General features: G+C 36.3%; 1 protein-coding gene across 1 annotated transcript in view; it reads left to right on the top strand.

Annotated features, from left to right (window-relative positions):
• Nucleotides 1–15,718: 15,718 nt before the first annotated feature.
• Nucleotides 15,719–24,422, top strand: part of ADAM7 (ADAM metallopeptidase domain 7) — a 172,256-nt gene continuing 163,552 nt past the window's right edge. Inside the window, exons 1-4 of the mRNA XM_032389021.1 lie at nt 15,719–15,902; nt 18,446–18,508; nt 19,917–20,020; nt 24,337–24,413. Coding sequence (XP_032244912.1) covers nt 15,719–15,902; nt 18,446–18,508; nt 19,917–20,020; nt 24,337–24,413 — 428 coding nt within the window. The remainder of the gene's footprint in view (nt 15,903–18,445; nt 18,509–19,916; nt 20,021–24,336; nt 24,414–24,422) is intronic.

Here is a 24,422-nt window from a genome sequence, read left to right on the forward strand (position 1 = left end):
CCCCCTACAACTGGGATTTTATGGAGGCTTCCTCATGTAGGCATAATCAGTTATTAGCTCTGTTTCCAGCTCCTGTCCCCTCTCTGGAGAAGTGTGTGTGTTGTGGGGGGGGGGGGGGTGTGGAGTTGAAAATTCCAAGCTTCTCATCATGATTTGGTCTTTCTGGTGACCATCCTCCATGTAGGAACCCATCCAGAGTCACCTCAATAAAATGATCCTCTACGGTTTGTTAAGACTTGTTTTGTGGCATGACATGATCAATCCTAGAGAATGTTCCATATGCACTTGAGAAGAATGTGTATTCTGTTGCTTCTGGATGAAATGTTCTGTATGTCCATCTGGTCTAATGTGTCATTTAAGGTCACAGTTTCTTTATTGATTTTCTGTCTGGATGATATATCCATTGATGTAAGCGGGTATTTAAGTTCCCTACTGGTATTGTATTACTGTCATTTTCTCCCTTTAGGTCTGTTAATATTTGGTTTATATATTTAGATGCTCTTATGTTGAGTACATAAATATTTCCAAACATTATGTGTTCTTTTTGGATTGACCTCTTTATCATTATGTAATGCCCTTCTTTGTCTCTTATTATAGTCTTTGTTTTAAAGTCTATTTTGTCTGATATAAGTATAGCTACCCCAGGTTCTGTTGGCTTTCATTTGCATGGCATATCTTTTCCTATCCCTTCATTTTCAGTCTTTAGGTGTCCTCACATATGAAGTGAGTCTCTTGTAGGCAGCATAAAAATGGGTCTTGTTTTTTAACCTATTCAGGCACTCTGTGTCTTTTGATTGCAGAATTTAGTCCATTTACATTTAAAGTAATCATTGATAGGCATGTACCAGTAAATATAAATATCAATAAATGCTTGTTGTGTGCCCTTCCCTCTCTCATCTAATCTATAATTCTAGCTATACCAATTTACTTATTCTTATACCACATAGTTAAAATAATTTTTAAGGTAACTCATGATACATAATGTACAAAACAAAAATATAAATTTGAAGTAGGCAAGAATAAAAAAGTAAACCTTTGAATTTTTTAATATTTCTCTTTTTAATTTTATCCTCAATGTGAATAAGAGGCATTCTGGATCAATAAGAGATTATTTATTACTATTTCCAGAATAATAACTGTATTGCTTCCTTTGTTCCAACTCCTACCCTGAGACAACAGTGAGAGCCAGGTGGGAAAACATATTTGGGGAGCCACACACTCCCTATGCAAGGGCCAGAGAAAAATGGATTTTTTTTCTGCTAATATATAGGAGAAAGATTCAGCTGTCTTTCTCTCCACTCCAAAAAGAAGGGAGAAAATCCCTTGCTCCTTAGAAACAGAATAGAAAGGATCCTGGGTTCTCACTCTAATCTTTTGGAATGTAAATACATCACTCCAAAAGCCAGATATGCCCCCAGACTTTCAGGCTTTAATGGCCTTTAGGAATATCTCCCAGGTCCCAGGCCTCATTTTCCCTTGAAATGTAAATTCATATCTATTGTGTAAATTAACTTCTCAAGACTTGCTCTTAGGCCAGAGTATGAAATTTCTACAAAAGTTATTCAGAAAACCACAGATCTGCAGAAACACAAAATAGTTACTCACATTCCTCAGAAATATAATGCTAAGGTCATAGAACGTACATTAACAAGAAACATAAAAGTAATGCTAGGTAAAGTCCTTGACGCTGCCCTTTTTAGTAAACCCTAGAGATCTCAACTAGGTTCTGAGTTAATTGACTCTCTTTAGAGTAAAATACATATACATATAGTCCTATGCATGTACACACACACACAAAATGAATAAGCAGAAAAAACCCATTATTTTTATTCCAAAAAAATGTGACTGTTGTTTTGGTTTTGTTTTTTACTTCCACTTGGGAAATTAAAATAGGCTTCACAGAATTAGAGACCCAAAATATTTTATTGTAAAATGGGGGAAAACTCATTAGGTTGACTTAAAATGTTCTTTTAGTGATTTTACTCTTTCAGATTAAGTGCTTTTGCCCAGGGCATGTGGTTGAAGTCAGATTTCTTTATTAGGAACAGAGCATTTTAGAGCTAGGAGAGACTTTCAATATCTAACAACCCTAATGGATTCAGAGCTAATTTTAGAAATACATATAGCTGGCACACATATTGATTTGCAGTATTGATGAAGTTTGTGTTTCTTCAGAAATATGTACTTCCAGTTATTTTTCCATTTTCTTATCACCCAAATGAGATTTCTAAAACCTTGAGTCATAATTCTTGACAGGAGATTCATGGCTGAGATTTTGTTTTTCAGTTACTCATCTTTATTAGAATCAATGTGGTATCCTGAGAAGTATTGACTTTGTAGAAGATAAACTTGGTTTGGAATCCTTACTCTGCCAGTTACTACTTGTATGGAATTGGAGAGTGAAATTGGTTTAGTCATTTATGAAATCACACACAGTCACTCTCTCACACACACACACACACACACACACACACGCACACTCTCTTTTACAGATGAGGACACAACTGTACACATATTAGAGGAAGTCTGGTTACATGTTGCAGTCTTTGGAAGTTTAATAAAGATGTATGGATTGCTTTAGTAGTGTGTGTGAGCAGTAAGCAGATGAAAGATGACATTAGTGTATAACAGTAATAAAATTGCTTTCCTCTTTGTCCAATCTCAGATGGAATATCTAAGCATTGCTTATTTTCCATACTACCACTATCTTCCCCATCAACAAGAGGATCACTCAGAACACCCTTAGAAAGTTTCCTTAAGCACATCTTTTGAGGACTACATTCTTCTGCATCACTTATACTGCCACAATCATTTATACATGTTCAACAAAAAGTGGTGCCCCAGAGTCCATGGAAAGAATGCCTAGGAACTTTATTAGATATTCTAAGACATAAGCTTTTTTTTCTAACAAAAAGAGATAGCATTAGCTGAACCAGTGGACAAAATAAATTGTTCCATGCTGGTTTCATCGTGCTTTCTTTTTTCTTGTCTTTTCTATTTTTTCTCTATGTGTGTGTGTGCACATGTCTGTGTTCATATGTGCAGTACTCTAACTCTGGCTATTTGAGACGGCTTTTCTTCAGTTGTCCATTTAAGATCTTCTTAAGAGTTTTGGTCAGCAAAAGGCAATGCAGGGACCATCTAAGTAGAATAAATACTTTGAAACAAAATGTATCTTTAGAAAAATGATTCCTCCTTTTCTCCCCTATGCCTGTAATAAATATAAATGAGTTATGTAATAAAATAATGAGTTATAGTCATGCCTGCATAATTAGTAGAAAATGTATTTTAGAAGAGATAACCTGAAGAAAAGAATTTCATAGCTATACGTTTTTGCTGGATATTTGTTTCGAGTTTAGTTTGCTTGGCATTACTTTTTCTCCTGGGGGTGGACCATTGCTCTTAGAAGTAACTGAGAGCAGATATTTTGATAAATCTCAAATCCATACTTAGTTTAAAATCCTTACTGGAGTTAACCCGAAGGATTACACTCTTGCCTGACCATCAAACACATTTATCTTTCTCTTGCCTCTCTAGAGTAAGGTCCATACAGCACATAGCATCTGCTCTAGGATTAAAATACATACACATAGTCCCTAATTTTAATTGCATTGCTTTACCTGGTCATCTCTGATCTTCATTTAACCAACAAATAGACTACTATACGTCAGACAATTTGCCAAGCACTGGAAATAGAACAGTAGTCAAGCAGACAAAATTATTTTTAGGTGATAAAGTCGGGGAAGTAAACAAGGTTCAGAGAAGCAGGACCTTGTGAATCAGGATAAGACATTTGGCTTTTCTTTTCAGTTTGTCGAAAAGCCGTTAGAAGGTTTTAAGCCATAAAATAAATTAACGTGGCTTATATTTTAAGAAAAGAAAATCATTTGGTTGCTGAATGCAAATGACGTCTTGAGAAGCGTTGGAGGGGCAGGAAGTCTAAATGCTTTTCTGGGCCCCCCATAAATAGAAACACTGCTCTCCTACCAGGATCCAGGATCATGCCATGTTTCCAAACATGGTCTCTTGAAACTGTTTATAGGTACAAATACTGGCTTGTTGCTCACTAGCTATGTGACCTTAACAGGGTTACATAAACATCTTATGTTACACAAACATTTCAATTTCATCCACAAAATGGGGATAACAATTTTACCTTCTACCAAGTGTTGATATTAGGATTAAATACTGATACATATAAAGCTGAAGCAGTTCCTACTACACAAAAAAACTTCAGTAAACAGCAGCTTCAGAAAAACTTTATTCATAAAATCCATTGACTATTCTCTGTTTTTGTTGTGTGGACTTTGGAATATCTTACCACAGTGACCACAATTCCCTTCCAGCTTGATTAGTCTCTTAAAATATTGAGCTACCCACTTGTTGTTGCCTGATCTGAGGTATCTCTCTTGGCTTGATAGATTGCCTGACTATATGATTAGTATGTACCAGTCATCATATTCTTCATCAAAGTCAGGGTTTTAAACTTCTCGATTCCACCAGGCCTTTGCGACTACCTCCCCCCACCTCCCCACCTCAGTGTAAATCTATACTTATACTCTTCGTGTGTTTAACATCAGAGACATCTTATACAACTTTTGCTGCTGTAGTATCTTTAGTGTCTGAGGGTCATGTTCTCATTTAAACCATACATATTCTCATGTCCATTTTATAATGGATTGTTTATATCATCAGCGTAGTTGCTGATTTTCACCATTTGTATCACTACCTTTCCCCTCTAGCCCCCAAAACAAGAATTCTAACTGCCTTATTGTGTTTGTAGTGTTTTAAAGTCTTAGTCTAGAAATATGTTAATATATAAGTCTTTGATTTCAATTTAAGGGGAGGTATATGCAAGTGACCTAATACAGAGAGCTCTGGAGAAATGGGTTGAATTAAATCATCTAAGAATGAGCCTCCCAGGTGAGTTGCCAGAAGTTCAACCAGCCTCCTACTTTCACTGCTGTGACCCTCCAGTGTAGCCAGGCTCTCTGTGGTGGTCAAAAATTATAATATTTTGTTCTTTCTTCACATCCTGAAAGTTTGGAGAATGTCTTTTGTGACTGGGGTTTTGTACGTTTGAATTTGAAGTTAGCTAGAGATTTTCTGATGAAATAAATTCGCATTTGTTTTTACATTGAGTAGTTGGCTATGATTTAAAATTCAATATAAGTCATAAAAACAACAAGTATTAACCTTTTCTTATATCACAACCACTGTACTGTGCATTTTATATGCATAATGCCATTTAATTCTATTAGTTTTTTCAATCTCCTATATAGAGTTAGTAGAGATTGAGAAGCAAATATAATTATTTCCATCAGAGATCCAGTGTCAAATAACACTCTTGCATTATGTCCATATGTCCCTGGCCTAAAATGTTTTTGCAAATGCTAGCCCAGGATCTCAGCAACATAAATACTGTTGAATATTTATCTTTTCAATGATTCAAAACTCTTCCAAACTTAAAAAAAAAAGAAAGAAAAAGAACACTGACATATAAAAACAATATTGCTTAAAACAGGAGTTGGTATACATTTTCTGTAAGGGTCTAGATTGCATATAAGCGCTTCATGGGCCATATGGTCTCTGATGCAACAACTACTCAGCCATTGCAGCATGAAAGCAGCCATAGAAGATACATAAACAAATGGGTGTGGCTGTGTTCCAATAAAACTTAATTTATAAAACTGGCTGTGGCCCATAGACCATAGTATTTTGACCCCTTGCTTAAAAAATGTAATGGATATGATTTTATTTCTTAATTTTGTAGAAAATCACAGAGCAATCTTCCCAATAGTGTGTTAGAAATCAATATCTCGTACTAAGTACAGCTGGGATATTCTTTCTCTAAGGAAATCTCCCAGGAATGAAATTCCTCGGTCTGAAGTAGAAGAATGACTCTTTCCAATGTGAGTGAAACTAAAATTATTCTTCCTGGACAGAAGGTCTGGCACAATCAAAACCATTTTCTCCTTTCTCTACTCCAATTCATCATCCTAAATATCTTTATCATTCAAAAAATAGGACTAACAATATTATTTCTGTGTTTAAAATTTTTGCCAACTATTGCCTTCAGGATAAATTAGCACCTTCTTACTCTGGCAAACAGACCTCTTCTCAATCCACTCTAACCTACTGGATAGATTCATCTCATGGCACAGTCCACCTTCCCAATCCCATTTAACCTGACCCGTTAAACACATCTCCACTGAGCACCCAGTTCCAGGAATCTGTCAGGGTTTCAGATGTGAATTTACTTCATCTAAACTGTTTTTAAACAATTTCATTTCAATTCATAGCAATAGTCAACTAGAGATTAAACTCAGCATTCCATTAATGTCTAATATTTTTTGGACCTCTTTAAATGAGTATTAGAATCGCTACAAGTATGTGTTACTAAGTTGAAGCAACTGAGAAAGTTCAACAAAAGAAATGGTAGAGCAAAGACGGGAGAGTCTCAAACCATATCAACAACAAAAGAGAGCAACACAATACAACACAACATAGGCATGCTTCCTGACTTCAGAGGGAGGGAGAGAGAGAGGAAATAGTTTTCTTGTGAATCCTCCTTAACAATTAGGGATAAATGCGTATGATTCTTAAAAGAAGAAACTTTCATGAAAGAAAAATTTAAAACTCTTGAATTTTTATTTCTGTTTCTAATCAGGGGCACAAACAGGCAGCAGGAACTCCCACAAAGCATAGTAGAAAACAAAGGTTCCAAATACTTCGCATGACTTGTGGCTGAAATTTAAAATTGAAAGGGAGTGTATTCCTTAATTTAAACCTTGTGCAGATGCTGGTTACTTTGAGATATTAAAATGTTTTTCTGTGTGTGATTATCACTAATACAGGATTTCTCTGTGATACTCAGAAGTAAGAAGTAGGATGGCATAGTGGGAATCTCATGAATTAATGGTCTAAGATAATTGGGCTTACACAAAGCTCCACTGGTCACTGGTTATCTCTGAGCAGGCAAATTTCTCTTTTGAGGCTCAGTTTTTTCACTTATATAATGGCTAAACAATAACTACCACATATTGTCAAAACTTAATGAGCAAGTCCCTGACAGAGTAAGCGCTCAGGGTATAAGTTTTACTTCATCACGAAGTAGTAGGGTTTATTTCAAGCCTGAATCAAGATTGTGTGTTCTGAGTTTAGGGATATCTGGGTGCCAATATTTCCTCCCTTAACTTTCTCTTTGAAGACAACCTGGATGTGGGGGTTTCTGGCACAGGTTTGAGGGCCCTACTGAGCCTCTTCCTCATGGTTAATGGAGTGCTGCGGGTACAGGCACACAGTGATCAAGCTGTGCTGGAAGGTACAGTTGTGGGTGAAAACAAGCTACAGAATTTGAATGGACAGACTCTAGAGATGCTATCACATTCATTCCTACTTTCAGAAGAAAGGCACGAAAATTGCCCAAGCTATTAGAAATATTAATATAACCTCAACTCCTAGTATTTGATGGTGCCTGAATAGCTCTTTGTCACAGGCGAGTCTGGAGCTTTTAAGCAGCCTTGGATTAGCTATACAGAGACCCAGAGAAGCTTCATTTTCAGGAAAATAAGAGTTGTGGAATTTGTTTTCAGTCATAGTAAATCTATAATGTTTATCATCTATTCTATGAACTGAGTACAGCAATAAAGTTATGATAAATTAATAAACTTCTTTACTATTTACTGAGTCCCAACAATGTGCAAGGTCTGGAGTTGTTAGACCCTGTAGGGGACAAGTGCATATTGGCCATGGTCTCTGTCTTCAAAGGGCTTACACATATTTCAGAAGATAAAATGAAAATTTTACTAATAATTCCTGACTTTGCAAATGTTTGAGAACATTAATAGGCCGAGAACAAGCAACTTCAGATATATCACTTTATTAAGATCTAGACAAACTTACTAAATACCTCAGGTTTCACAACATTTATTCTAAAAATCAATTTGGGGAAAGAAACAAAACTCCCTCAAAAGTACTCACACACCTACCTACAGACTGTAGGGCAGAAGAGGTAATGTTAGGAGTCAGGGAAAGAAAAGAGCAGTCTGTGCTATGGTGGGTAGCAGAAGTATCATGAAGTGCTAGATGCGTGGATTCAGGAAAGGTGGGCAGGGGATGGCCCTTCACCCCAGAGTGACTTACCATATTTGTCAAATCAGAGAAGAGTGACCTGGAATGAAGAATATGATTAAGCCACAAAGACTGATAAGTATACTGAGTTCTGTTCAATCAACCCTAAAAAATATGGTTCAGCTGAACCTGTAGGAAGATGAAAGGAGAGCTCAGCAGGTGTGCTGAAAAAAGGAGCAGGGGCATCCAGACCTGAGCAGGCCAACCAACCAAATGACCTATTAGCTAAAAGTAAAGTCCCTAGTCTTCTTTAGTTGGTGGTCTTAAAATATTTTGCAAAAAGTGTCTGGATGTGACAACTTAGGTCTCCTTACATTTGGCCATCCATGCTACTGAGAAATTCCCATCAGAAAGGCAGAAGGGGACAGAGTCTCAGTCATTCACTGGTACTACTCAGTTTCTTGAACAGAAAATATAAACTTTAAGGACAATATCTTTAAGTAAAATTACTCTAAACATATTTATTGAGAGTCTACCCTGTGTGAGATACATTTCTAAACCTTGGGAATATAGTACTGAACAACAGACAAAATTTTCTGTATTGTGTTCTAGTACAGTTAGATAGATGAAAAACAAGTACATAATTAAAAGTCTTCACTGATCAGGTGCTTAGTCTTCAATGACCAAGTGGGAAGGCAGATAAGGAGAGCTTAAATGTATTGTATTAAGGATGTGTATTTAAAATAGAGCAAGTAAAGAAGGACTTGCTGAAAAGGTGTATTTGAGGAAAGAACAAACAGAAGTGAAAGATGGAGCCCTGAAATGACAACATGTTGTCATATTATTTCTGTGTAGAGCAAGAAGAGCAGAGTAGCTGAAAAAAGCCAGGGAGAAGAATAAGTGATGAGGTCTGAGAGTAATAAGGCACCAGATCATGTAAGGACTTTAAAAGCATTTCAAGGAATTTAACTTCTACTCAGTTAGATGATAAACCATTGAAGGATTTTACACAGAGGAATGACATGCCATCGCTTCCATTTTAAAAAAGATTTCCAACTACTTTGGAAAATAGACTATGAGAGAGGCAAGGACAGAAAAGTGAAACCACTGATCAGGAGGTTGTGGCAGTCATCCGTGCAAGAGGGAGATGATTGTGGATTTGCTCAGAGTGGTATCAGTGGAGGAGATGAGAAGAGGTTAGATCCTGACTACATGCTGAAGGAAGAGCCAACAGGATGTCCTGACAGATTGTAAATGGAGTGTGAGAGAAAGAGAGGTGGCAAGGACAACACCATGGTCTTTGGCTTGAGTGGTTATATTGATCTATAGCATTATTATTTCCTGAGATGAGCAAGACATTTGGAGGAACACTTTTGGGGATGCAGATCAGGAGTTTTGTTTTGATATAAATTAAATTTTTGATGCCCACTAAGTATCAAAATGAAGTGCCAAATGGATAAATGAAGCTAAGGAAATATTTCTGGAACATATGAATTTGCAATCAACAACATAGCAAGAGTTTTTAAGACATGTGATTTGTTGAGACCTCCAAGGAAATAAATATAGACAGAAAAGAGAGTAAGTTCAAAGAGTGAGCCCTAGGACTGTCCAATGTTTAAAGGTTGGGGGTGTGAGGAGAAATTAGTGCAGTAAAGCAAGAAGAAACAGCTTTTTGAGGGAGAAAATGCAGCCTAGGAGTCAAGTAAGGAAAGTGTGTCAAGAAAGAAAGGAAAGAAAGAAAGAAAGAAAAGAAAGAAAGAAAGAAAGAAAGAAAGAAAGAAAGAAAGAAAGAAAGAAAGAAAGAAAGAAAGAAAGAAAGAAAAAGGAAGGAAGGAAGGAAGGAAGGAAGGAAGGAAGGAAGGAAGGAAGGAAGAAAAAGAAAGAAAGAAAGAAAGAAAGAAAGAAAGAAAGAAAGAAAGAAAGCAAGCTGAAATAACAAACCAAACACGACCAAGAAGTGAAATTAAGACTGAGACTTGATGATTGAATTTAAAATCTGAAGTCATTGGTGACATTGATGAGTAATTTCAGTAGAGTAGTGGGGACAAAAGAGATTGTCTTTTGTCCCTGATTGGAATGGCTCAAAGAAAGAAGAACTAGGGAAAGTGATTGTAGATAATTCTTTGAGAACATTTTGTTGTATCAAAAAAAGTATTGAAGCTGCTGGATGGGCATGAGATATCAAGAGACTTACTACAATTTGTTTAAAGATGAAGAACATTACAGCTTGTTGAGGAGTGAGGAGAAGGTGTGACATAGTCCTATAGGAATATGGGACTTATGAATAGAGTCATGAGTGCTGTCTTCCTGGTCCTGCCTATCCAACAGGAGAAAATCTAATTATATTGCATTTCATTTTATATCCTGTCACCATTTAGCTTTTAAGTTTATGTTCTTTAAACCATTTTGACCTTGCTAAATTTAGTGCATTTCTTAAAGCTGTTATGAAACAGAGTTAAGCTGAAGGTGAGAAATAACGTCAACCCCTCAATAAAACTGAGTTATATGTATTATGCACAATTCATTAATTATCTCAATCTATATAGCAACCCTTATATAGGTACATATAAATTCTCTCATTTTTAGTTTATCATGAAGAAACCAAAACTCTAGGAATAGTAAGTAATTTGTTCAATATCACTGGCTAAGGAATGTGATTATCAGAATAAAGGAGTGAAATGACTAAAAACTCTATTCACCTTGGGTCTGCCGTTCCCCAGGAATAACTTTGTCCCTTTGGGTGGCAGAGCTAGGCAATTTGTTATGACTTTTGTTGCATTTATCACATGATGTTTGCTATGCATGTTAATTGATAAATCTGCAATTAGAAATAAAAAATATGATAGTGATAAAAAAATCTCAAACAATCTAACAATCTCAATTTATAAATTAGGTATGAGGGCCCAGAAAACAAGTGATTTGCCTAAGGTAGTGGAATTAGTCACAGGAGAACATAGAGCTCCTGATTTTGAATCTACTGTTCTTTTTGATGCACTTAAAACACAATTAATGGGCTGAAATTAGCTTCTACAAAGAGAATTACAAGTTTCCTTTGATTAATGTGGTTTTGGAGTACTTGAAAATAATATTTCTTTTAAAGCCAGACAGAAAATGCTCATTTTTATTCCAGTATTTCTATGTGAAACTTCTCCCATTTCTATTAAAATTTAAATATTTTTCTTTATTCACCTTATTCTCTTCATTCACTTGGATTTATCACCCTTTTTCTTCATGTTTCTCTTCACAAAGGTGGTACAAGAATAAGCATCTGGGGTCTACAGGGTGGGCTGCTTCTCATTTCTGATTTAGAATACATTCTGCATCATCTGTCATCCTTCCTGGGATGTCCACCACTGAATACACTCCTTTAAGTTTTTAAGAGGGTCTAGGGTATTGGTCTCCAGGTTGCTAGCTAGAAGGAGAGTGAGAAAAACATTGAGGAAAGAGAGCCAGAGGAAGCTCAAGAGGGCAAGCCCGAAGAGTATCTGGAGTCAAAAGTAGAAAGTGGGCAAGCTCTGCACAAAGCTGGGGGCCTCCAAGACTATTTTGTACAAGAGCTGATCCTAGTGGTGATATGGAATGAACACAAGAATCTACAGCCTCAAAACCTCTCATGGAAACCACAATGAGAGTAGATTAGAGAACCTCCTATGAGAGGTTGTTTCACTAATTTGTAGCAAAGAAATAAGAAGAGAACAGAACATTCTCATACATATCTAATCTTCTTTAAAATCTGCTTTTGTCTGACGTTTGGACTCCATGGAGTCCCTTTAATAGTGAAATATGTTCCCGGGTTCATTGTTTTTTGAAAAAAAAGTTTCGTATACTTTAGTGATCATGTTAATTTAAACAGAAAACTCTGACTGGGGAGTGAGAATAATGTATAGACTAGTTATATCATAATATTGTACTATACTACGCTAGTCACTTGGTAGAGTTTGGAATTGAGAATAACATTCTCCAAGTTTGAAAGATTGATTATAGTGTGATTATGAGAAAGAGTAAAGCTTATTTTTTCCTCTCAAAAAAAGGGGCACCAGTATATGATAGAAAGAACATAGAGTCAGGCAGAAATTTTATTTTAATTTCTGCTTTCCATTTATTGATTATGTGGCCTGAATAAATTACAAAAACTTTTCTTCTCCGAAAATGCTTGGTTGTTTCACCTGGCTTAACCATAGATAATGCTGTATCTGTAATATTTTAGATATGCTAGAAAGCTAGCCTAGCTGTAACTAATGCACAAAGACAGCAGACAAAGGCCTCAAAACCTTATCATTTACCATGACACTATAAAAAATTGAGATTGCACAATTGGTATTTTAAAAATTGTTTATTTCCCACAATTTTGACTGTAACTAAGGCAAGTTCAATATAGTTCCTGTCACCCAATTTAAAATGCTCTTTTCAACTGTCACAATGAATAAAGCTGGCAAATTCCATTTGATGTGTGGATGAGTATTTGTTTGGTTTGGTAATGGATCAAATACCCTGAGGACATTCATGAGTCTTCAATTCTCTCTTGCCATTGCCCTGAAAGAGTGACAGAAATTCTACCAGTAAATGATCATTTGGATTAAAGTTCTTTCAATTAGGTTCGAAATTTCTGGAAACACATGAGCATGTAACCAGGCAATAATCATGTTGTAAATTTATTTTTTGCATTCAACAAATTTATATTAAATGCAGTATCTATATGCAAGACAATGCTAGGTTTGTGGTACCAGAGTAAGCACAAACAAACAGAATCTTTGCTTTCTGGAGATTATAGTCTGCTGGAGGAGACAGATAATCAAATAATTGGACCAGTAAGTGTGTGGTAAACTAATACAAGTTTTCAGAAAAAAAAATAAAGTTTGGCATAAAGTTATCTGAGCTAGGGCTTTATTTTGGAAGGAAGAGAAAGGATCTTCTGCATACAATTTCATTATTTTTAATAGATTGGTACATTCAAGGTTTCTGTTTCTTCTTGTGTCAATATTGACTTTTACATTTTTTCCAAAAACTGATATGTTTAATATAGGTTTCAAAATTATTGATGTATGGTTATTCATGATATTCTTTTATGGTATAAAAGATAACTATTATATCCTTTTTTCCTAATTCTATCAACTTGTTTTCTTTCATCTTTGTCAATTAAATTATTTTCAATTTAAAAAAAGAGAGAGAATCTTGTTTCAGAATGAAACTTGGTCTAGACTCTGGGATTAGGGAAGGCTTTCCTGAGAGAGGTACCCTTGAACTGAAAACTGAAGACTGAGGAGTTGATGTGGCTACAAAGAGGAAAGAAGAGGACTCCAAGTGGAGAACCACATATATCCTGAGGCCCTTCGATGGGAGAAAGTATGGTGTGTTGGGGCAAAGAAAGGAAGCCAAAGGCCCTGAAACTAAGAGAAAAAAAGGAAAATGAAAAGTGGATGAAACTGGCACAGGAAAAGTAATAAAAGCAAAAATCAACACTTACATAGTTCTTAAAAAATCAATATTCTCCCAGCTTTTAATATGCAACAGGCACTGCTTTTAGGTGACTTAGATAAATTACCTCTTTTCTTCCTTACTACAAATGCTATGAGTTTAGTCTCATTTTGGGAAATGAGAAAACTGGGGCACAGAGAGATCAGATATTGTCCAAGGTTTGCAGGTAGAAATTATAAGTGCTGAGAACTGAACCCAGGTGGTCTGGATTTGAATGTATACCCTTATTTCCTCTACTATAACCTCCTCATATTTAAAAGTTAAAATAATTATAGTTTAGTTTTATTAGGTGCTTACTATTACCAGACATTGTCCAACTTCTTAAATGTATTAATATATTCATTTAATAAAAATCATTTAGCAACCTATTGTTCTAGGCCCTGAAGATACAGCAGTGAATAGAACTGCCAAAAATCCTCATGGAGGATACATTTCAATGAAGAGAGGCAGGCAGTTGAAATATAAATAAATATTTCATTTAGCATATTGCCAAGTGAAATAAGTCAATCAGAGAAGGACAATTATCATATGGTTTCACTCATATGTGGGATATAAGGAATAGTAATAGGGGAAAGGAGAGAAAACTGAATGGGAAGAAATCAGAGAGGGAGACAAACCAGAGAGACTCTTGACTCCAGGAGACAAACTGAAGGTTGCAGATAGGAAGGTGGGTGGGGATATGGGTAACTGGGTGATGGGCATTAAGGAGGGCAAATGATGTGATGAGCACTGGGTGTTATATGCAACTGATGTATCATGAACATTATATCAAAACCTAATGATGTAATATGTTGGCTAATTGAATTTAAATTAAAAAAAGAAATATAAATAAATAAATAGCATTCCAGATGACACCAAATGTAAGGCAACAAAGGGCAGCAGAGGTACCAGGATGGAAGTGAGCATGTCTACTTTGCCTAGAGTTTTTGGAGAAGACCTCACTAACATGATGATATTTGAGTAAGGACCCGAAGGAAGAGAGGAAGAGAGACATGTGGCTGAAAGAATGAACAAACAATAAACAAAGCAGAATATGTTTGGCATGTTCAATAAAGAGCAAGGACACATGGTGACAGGATCTGAGTGGGTGACAGGAGAGTAGAAAGTATGAAGCCAGAGAGCATCAAGCTAGATCATATAGATCCTAGAGGCTATCACAGGTCTTCAGCTACTACTCTGAGATGGGAAGCCACTGGAAAGGTTACAGCAGAAGAATCACATAATGTGATGTGTATTAGTGAGATCATTCTGAATGATGTGTAGACAATACACTGCAGACAATACAATGAGGGACTAAGAGAAAACCAGTAAGGTCAATTAAGAGGCTATTTTAATAAACTAGGCTAGAGATGATAACATGTTGGATCAGCAAAGCAGCAATAAATGTGGTTAGGGGTGGTCAGATTCTTGATGTCTTCTAAAAATAGACAGCTGGATTTGTTGATGGATAACATGCAAAATGGGGGAAAGAGAGGAATCAAAGATGACTTCTGGGTAACTGAAAAGATGGAGTTGTAATATCCTAAAATAGGAAAGTCTGTGGAAATACCAGGTTTGAAGAGGAAGATCAGAAATCTAGATTTGTCCTTGTGTTCGAGATATCTATTAAATATTCAAGTGAAGATGTTGAAAGGAGAGTTGTTTCTATGAGTCTGAAATTCAGCGACGTTTGGATTAGATATATAAATTTGGCAGCCATCATGTCACAGATGATATTTAAAACCATGAGATTAGGTGAGAACTACTTTGTTAGTGACTATATATAGAGACAAGTGCTAAGAGTTGAGCCCTGGGAATCTGGAATATTTAAACACTGGAAAGAGAAGAAGGATCCAACAAAAGCAACTAAGAAGAAGCACTGAATAAACACAGAGTTGATCCATGGTATACCATTGGATAAACTCTTCAAAAGGTAGAAGCGATTGTGTCAAATGCTGCTAAAAGGTCAAGTTAGTAGGGATTGAGAATTGACCACTGGATTTAGCAAGAGCAAATTGGGAGAGAGGAACCCCAGACAAACTGTACATTCATCTTTCAAGAATCTGTGCTATTAAAAGAAGTCAATAATGGGATAGTAGCTGGGTGGAGGAGACAGTGATGTAAAAGGAGAGGTACTTCTTTAAAAGATGGACATAAATGACAGCATGTTTGCAAATATACAATTCAGATGATGGAGTATCGAAAGAGAACAGTTGCCAGAGTGATGACACTGGAGGGGGAAGAAGGAATGGAATCCAATATATTAACGGTGGCTAGACCTTATAGGCATGGGCAGTCCATCCATAGAAACAGGAGAGAACTAGTCTGTATTGGCACACATCTTGGTAGTGTGGTAGATGTGATCATGGGAGAAGGTGAGATTTCTTTCTTCTGGTGATTTCTCTGTTTTTCAATGAAGTAGAAAGCATGGTGATCAACTAAGAGTAAATAAAGGGAGATTTGAGATTTGAGGAGAGAAAAGAAAATACAAAATAGTCAACTAAGAGAATTGGTGAGTAAATGAACTGTGGAAAGTAAGATTGCCTTTCAGCACAGATTCATTTAATACTCATACTATCCCTATGAGACACATGTTATTATGCCCAATGCCCATTTTATAGATGAGAAAATGGGAGTACAGAAATATTTCATACTTTGCTGAAAGACACAGAGTTAAAAAGTAGCAGACAATTTATCTTTTAAGGTTTTAAAGCCAAGTGAATCTTAATTCTAACACCAATGACAAACTATTGAAGCATTTTCAACAGGCACATGACATGATCAGATTTGTATTTTGAAAAGATCACACTTGTTGGAGTGTAGCCAAAGGAGAGTCTATAGGAACTTGGACTAAGTAAGATGGAGGCAGAAAAGCTAGAGAAAAGAAGTCAGGGTATTTTTTAGAAGGCAAAATAAACATACTTAGTGATGGGTTGATTATGAGGGATATCAATGATGACTACTGGGTTTCAGATTTGCAATGTGGAATGGATATTGACATCATTAATGAAAGCAGAGAACAAGTTGTGCACCTTCTGAGTTTTCAGGGGCTTTGAGCCCTCCCAATGAAGATGTTGAGAGTTGGCTGTAAAGGTCTATAACTCAGGTGGCTAGAAGTATAAATGTGAGGCATAGTAGAGGGATGATAATTAAACCATAACTGAAGATGAGATGGCTTGGAACAAGCATACAGTTGGAAGAAAAGACAGTGGAGGATAATACCTTGAGGAACTCCAAAATTTAAAAGTCGGATAAAAGAATATATGCCCACAAGTAGCCAGAAAGCAAGGAAAATGTTAGGGAGACTGTGTCAAGGGAGCTAAATAGAATATTTCAAGGGGGACAGTATGGTCAACAATGCCAAATGTTATTAAGAGGGCAAGTAACATAAAGAATCAAAATATCCATTGGATATAGAAATTGTGAAATTATTGGCAAGATTAATCAGTTATATCAGCAGAATAATGAAGGCAGATGCTAGAGTACAATGTGTTAGAATGAGCTGGAGGGGAGAAAATTGCCACAAGAAGTAAAGATGAACTTTGTGAAAAGTTTAACTGAGAAGAGAATGAAAAATAAGGTGATGGCAGGGGTCTGTGGAATATAGAATTGAGGGTAGGATTTTTTGAAAGGGAGAGACTTGAATGTATTTAAATATCAAACGAAAGCTTCTAGTTATCATAGATTTTTTTCAGTTTATGAGAATATTAGAGGGATAATCAATAATGTGAGGTAGAGAGGAAGACAGAATACCAAACACAGAGAAGGGATTGTATTGGCAAAAGGATATCTCTTCTAAAATAATAAGAGATCCCAGGCATATATAGATAAGCTTATACAGGTTCTTTGCACATTTGCCTATTAATGTTTTATTTTTTGTATTGATTTGAAAGAGTTCTATATTATAAAGATATTTACCTTTACCTTCTATTATATATGTTGCTTACATTTCTGGAGTTTGTCTTTTAATTTAAGTTTATATGTGATTTATGGCATAAATATGTTTTCATAAATAAGTTTGGATGAAGGTGGTCAAAAGGTGCAAAGTTATAGTTTATAAGATAAAGATAAGATAAATATGTACTATGGATTGAAAATTAAGAGAGCAGATCCTAAGAGTTCTCATCACAAAGAAAAAAATCATTTTCTTTTCCTTCTTTTTTTTGTATCTGTAGGAGATGATGGATTTTAACTAAACTTACTGTGATACAACTTAACAATATGAGTAAGTGAAGTCTTCATGCCACACACCTTAAATTTATACAGCATGATATGTCAGTTAGGTCTCAATAAAACTTTGGGGAGAAATCAAGTTATTTTCCCTATTCTCAGGACTCTGGGTTCTTTTATCGGGGTGGGGCTGGAGGGTGGAGATGGAATATGGATGAATATCTTGTGTTTTTATGGCTCTTGAAAGGCCATTATGCCCATGCCCCACATGGCACGGGCTTTTATTTAGCTAGGAAAAAAAAAAAAAAAAAAAGATCTCAGTATTTCTATCTAGTTTTTATCAAATTTTCCTTTATAGTTTCTACACATGGCATTCTTCACATGCACTTTCTTCAACCAGTTTCTATAAACAGTCTTCAATATTTTTTCTAAGACATACATGATTTTTTTCACTTTTGAATTTTTAGTACATCTAGAATTATATTTATATCAGGCATGAAGTAGGGATCTCTGCCCAGCCCACCTCCACCACAGCACGTCAGTGGTGCCTTTAATTGGTACATGATGTCCGCCCTCCAGGTTTTAGCCTCAAGCACCTCACAAATGATGCAACACAAGCAAGGAGCACTTCCTTGTGCTGGATCAAAACTGCCTATCTATCTGTTGGATTCTTTGACCCTGCTGTGGAAGCAAGGGCAGAGAGCCACACACATCTTTTGTCAAGCACCTGTGCCCCTTCTCCCACCAGAATCATTCAGAATGTTTCCCAGGGGCTTGCTTTTCATGATCGTACTCATTTCTTGGATTAAAGGTATGTCTTAATCTTTTTGTCAGGGTTTTCTTACTAAGGCTATGAGGTAATGTCTCTTTAGTCACACAGTTTAAATGATAAATGATAAAAGACATTAAAACCCATTGATGATTTTGCTGAGGACATAGTATAGGACTTGGACTAGTTATGGCTAATACTGAGATTCTATGATTCTATGAAATACTTTAGCGGTCTTACTCACTCTGATTTACGGTGAGAAGGAAGAAGGAGTGGACATTTCTGAGTATCTGCAGCATAGAGACACTGCGCTAGCCATGAGACACTGTGTACATTAGCATGTGTATAATCTTATTATCTCCGCTTTATAAAGTAATTGAGAATAATATCTACAGATGAGAGAGAATAGATACAGTATTTATGGCCATACTGCTAATAAACTGGTAAAATTTTGACTCAAATAATAGCAGATTCTAAAATCCTATGGTCTTTGTTCTATATCACTCTTTTTTTTTTTTTTTAAAGATTTTATTTATTTATTTGAGAGAGAGAGAGAGCGAGAGAGAGCACATGAGAGGGGGGAGGGTCAGAGGGAGAAGCAGACTCCCTGCTGAGCAGGGAGCCCGATGCGGGACTCGATCCGGGGACTCCAGGATCATGACCTGAGCCTAAGGCAGTCGCCTAACCAACTGAGCCACCCAGGCGCCCAGTTCTATATCACTCTTCAGTGAGATAAGCAGGGCTCACCCCCAGATAACCACCACTTGCGAAGACTATTTAGCACTGATTCAAGAGTACCTAAATTTTTAACAAAGGAGAGTCTTGTATTTAGCTAGGAGAGTTAAGATGTCAAATACAAATGTACCTGGGAGATAAAATCAGTAATTTACAATCCCTGAAACAATCCCTTCCAGTGCAGGTTTTGACAGGTGGCAGAATCCAGAAACAGGCATGAGGAGATTAAGATGATGAAGGTGGTAACTGCAGGACAAAGTGGAAAGATGGAAGAAGCTAAAGACCTAATTTTTTTGGCCTGTTTTCCAATTTTTTTTTTTTAGATTTTTTTAAATTCTTTATTTGACAGAGAGATAGCACAAGTAGGCAGAGTGGCAGGCAGAGGGAAAGGGAGAAGCAGGCTCTCCGCTGAGCAGGGAGCCCGACGCGGGGCTGGATCCCAGGACCCTGGGATCATGACCTGAGCCGAAGGCAGCCACTTAACTGACTGAGCCACCCAGGCGCCCCCTGTTTTCCAATTTTGCTTACATTTTCCTCATTTGGAAATATCAGTCTCAGTTTCCTTACTTGTTACGTGGGGGTGCTACTTCATAATGATGTTGTACATGGCTGCTAATCATGCTGTACATGAACTCTATGAGAATAATTGTTATCCAGTCACTGTGTGTGAATGTTAATGCCAGATGTATTTTCCCCCTTAAATGTTTCCTTTTAGAAAAGGTAATCCTTGGAGTAGAGGGTCAAGAAGTGGTTTATCCGAAAAGGCTTCCTCTGATGCAGAAGCGAAATGTTTGGCACATCCATGATTATGACATACAGGTACAGGTTTTGATTTAATAAATATGATTTATTATTTTCACAAGATATGTAGAAAGCAACCTCTGGCTCCAGTCAGAAGCAAACAAGAGAAGAGTCTCAAATTTTCTGAGAACTCTCACTCAGCTTACAGCATGCACTTGGGGTGGGGCGGGAGGGGGAGGTTGGGGAGGAAGCACCCTTTTGATGGCTTAGGAAACAAGATGGAGTAAAATTAGAGAGTGCCATATAAAACTTTCCAGTTCATGTGAGGATTTTCACTAACAGCTTTCCAGGCTGATTTAAGGCAACCTCATTTGTTCTGAGCTGGTGCCTATGGAATATAATCTCTGAGCATTTTCTTTCCCAGTGATGTAATATGCAGGTTTACTTGCCTTACATATTCGGCAGCAATGTTGAACAACTTTCACAGGAACACATTTGGCCTGTTGCTTAGAATAGTGTTTATTCAGGTGTTAAAGTGTAAACATTTACAATTTTATTTTCAAAAGAAACAAATATTTATGCAGACAATATGTAATACATATAATAGGAAACAAGCTTCAAAATAAGGTAATTTTCAATTCCACTACTATAGAACACATTCAAGGACTGTTCTTAGATATTTATTACCAGGCACTTGCATTTTGGGCCTGAGCTTTCTAACTTGGTCCATGGAGAATACTCATTGTCACTTTGCTCCAGTACTCCTTGAGAGGGCAAATTTTTCCCAATGCAACCACTTTTCTTCCCTCCACCATTAGGGGAAACAGCCTTCCAGGCTCTCATTTGTTAGGTTCCTCAGTCATAAGCAAGACACATTTCAACTTTCCAAATTATCCCACTGAGATGTCTTTCCCATGGCTTAAGATAATGAAAAAGCAACTCTTCATCTGCTGCCATTTGGAGATAATGTCTAACCATTTTTCTGTAATAATCTCCTTACAAATAATGTTTTCTCTTGATCTCCAATTCCTTTATCCTTTATTCCTTCTTAAACTTTTTATTAATATAACATTGTATATCAACTATACTTCAATTAAAAAAAACTTTTATTGGTTGAAGTTCGGTACTCATCTAAGAAGGCAAAACCAGCCCTCTATCACCATTGTGCAAATCAAGACATCAGTTCCATTATCAATATACAAGATGAGCCTTGACTGGGGCAGGAAATATACAAGATGAATTTGGAGCATCTTATACAACCAGAAAGTAAGGAAGTTCTCAAGCAAACAAACAACCCAAACTTGCATTGATGGGAGTATGTCAAAAGAACAAAGGAGCCAAATGAAGGAGCTCCCAATAGCCAAAGAAGGGACAATTTGAGCAACAAAATTAATAATGTAGTTTAGGACTATGATAAAGTATAAATTAATATCTATGAACTCATACTGGTATAAATAAATAATTGAATAAATAAATAAATGGGGGAGAATAGACAAATCTCCCATACATAAGAATTAAAAAATTGACATAGACCCTCCCCTTCCCAGAAGGTGGAGCATAACTCCCCACCCTTTAAGCACGGCCTGTGCATAGACCCTTCCAAAGAGTAGAATGTGGAAGAGGGGACCAGTAGAATGTGGAAGAGTGTAACCTTACAGTGGAGAAAGGCTGACTAATGCTACCTCAGCCAGGTAACGAGTAATCATCATTAATAATAAGTCATGTTGATAGTATGTACTCTTAATATGATATGTTGAAAATGGCACTTTATTTTGTTGTTTTCTCTCAAATATCCACAATTCCAGGCTGGGAATGAGAAAAATATTGGAAAAAATTAAGGAGGAACCTATAAAATACTTGATCAGTACTCCTTAAAACTGTCAAGATTGTCAAAAAAGAAGGGAAGTCTGAGAAATTGTCATAGTGTAGAAGAGTCTAAGGAGGCAGGACAACTAAATGTAATGTGGTGTCCTGGATGGGATCCTAAGACAGTGAAAAGACATTAGACAAAAACTAAGGAAATCTGGATAAGTGTATACTTTAATTGATAATGTCAATCTTGGTTCATGAGTTGTGACAAGTACACCATAGTAATGTAAGATGTTAACAATATGGAACTCTGAGTTGTGGGGTACATGGGAATGCTCTGTATTATCTTTCCAACTTTTCTCTAAATCTAAAATGATTCTAAATAAAAACAAATTTTAAAATTAAATAAAATTCTAAAATAAAACAAAGTTAAAAATTCTGTTTATATAAAAACAATATTAATGACAAGATTAACAAGAATGTTACATTTGACAATATTAACAAGTGTCTGAATATTAGCTAATATGAAACCCATAATCACACATTCAAATTTTACAAAATCCCATTATACCACTGTTATTCACACACACCTGCGCATAAGTTCATCATGTTGTAAACGAGATTCAACCCTTCTTATCTGAGTAAACACCTAGATTCTTGCCTGCCCACTGTGAATTATGTGTTTATAATGAAGTCCCAATTTTATGTTAAACTTGCAGTCAACAAATGCCCTAATGCACAACTCACATTCAACAAACACAAAACTCTCCTCTCCCTCCCTCAAAGTTGCCCTTCTTCAGAAGACCCTCCTTTCAATAGCATAGTTTAAACAAACCAGAAGCCTGAGGGAATTCTTTTTTTTTTTTTTTTGAGAGAGAGAGAGAGAGGTGGGGGCGGAAAGGGAGAGAGAGAATCCTAAGCAGGCTCCATGCCTACTGCAGAGCCAGACATGGGGCTCAATCTCACAACTAGATCATGATCTGAGCCAAAGTCAAGAGTGGGATGCTGAACCGACTGAGCCACCCAGGTGCCCCCTAAGGGAATTCTTTACTCCTCTCTTCTGCCTCCTCCATCAAAAAAATCACTAAACTTTATGCATTCTAACATGTAAATATCCTTTGAAATTATCTACTCTCCTTTTTCCCTGCTGCCAGTCCCCTGCCCAAGTGACCTATATCCCATCAACAGTCTTTAAATGCTTTTCCTGCCTACAGTTGTGATTTTTGCTGATCCATTATCTGTAATAAGTAAGCCATCTAAAATACCATACTTACTTCTGCATTTTTTGCCTAAACCTTTTTCTTCTTTTTGCTCTTAGGATAAGGTCCAAATCTTCTTAAGTGACTAACTAGTCTGTACATGATTTGGCTCCTTCCTACCTTTCATTTCTCATATTTATTCAACTTAAACTTGATTCTCCAGCCACCTTGAACTTATCTGGGTTTCTCAAACATGTCGAGCTCCTTCATACCTCAGGGCATTTGCATGCTCTGTTCTCTGCCCCTGATTCCTCCCTCACACAGGCACTGCATTTCTCCTATTATGATGCTTATAATACTCAATTACATTTGATTGATTTTCTTCTTGCCAAGCTGTGGTTTCCATATGGGTGTGACCTTTATCTTGTGCACCATTGTATTTTCCATACTATCACTGTGCCTGAAATAACAGCTATTGAATACATGGGTGAACAATAAACTAAAGAAATGTGCTAGATGAATGACCAGTAACTGAATCCTTAAATAAATAATTCTTATGAATCACAAGGAAATAAAATACCAGAAAAGAAAATATTTAAAGGACATAAGTTAGGAATTCACATACAAATATGTAAACAACAAACTAAACAGAAGAAAAATATCACTTCCAATGGTCATTAAAGAAAAGTTTGTCACAATAAGTTATCATTTCATTAATGTTAATATGAAAGGCAAGAAAATAAGAACCACTATAAATTTCTAGTGAAATTCTAACTTTGTGCTTCCTTTCTTCAGGGTTATCTTGCAGCATTTATCAAACATTTTTTTCCATGTTGCCAACAAAGAAATGATGTCTAATTAGAGTGAATGCCCCAAATCAAATTTCTGATCTGGATATAGGTTAAATAAATTCACATTGTGATTTTCAGCCATAAAATACATACTATAAAGGAACATTTATTGGAATAGGAAAATGGTCATGGTCATGATTTATTTTTATGTGAAAAAGTAAACTATAAAACAATACACCCCAAACTGTTAAAAGATACATAAACAAAAGGTGGGGTGCAGAATTGCAAGGACATACAATAACTTGTTATCTCTGGATGAGGAGAGAATATATATATTTTCATTTCATTTTATTTTATAACTAGAAAAAATGCCCATCAAAAAATTTAATTAAAAAATAACTTACAAGCAAAATCCTCCATATATTGGCTCTCATAAATTCAGCCTAATCCATATTTATCATTTTGCCTGGCTGGACTGCTTGACTGCTGGGTAGACTGATAAAGTCTAATTTCCCTCTGCACCCACCCCACTCCCCACCCTAACACACACTAAATGAGAACACATTTAAGTCACATGATGGGTACTGTTTTGCAGGAAACATATGAAGAAGAATTGCTGTATGAACTAAAGCTAACTAGAAAAACCTTAATACTTCACCTTTTAAGATCAAGGTAAGTTGT

The sequence above is a fragment of the Phoca vitulina genome, unplaced genomic scaffold (assembly GCF_004348235.1).
Source record: "Phoca vitulina isolate PV1807 unplaced genomic scaffold, GSC_HSeal_1.0 scaffold53, whole genome shotgun sequence".
Lineage (NCBI taxonomy): Eukaryota > Metazoa > Chordata > Mammalia > Carnivora > Phocidae > Phoca > Phoca vitulina.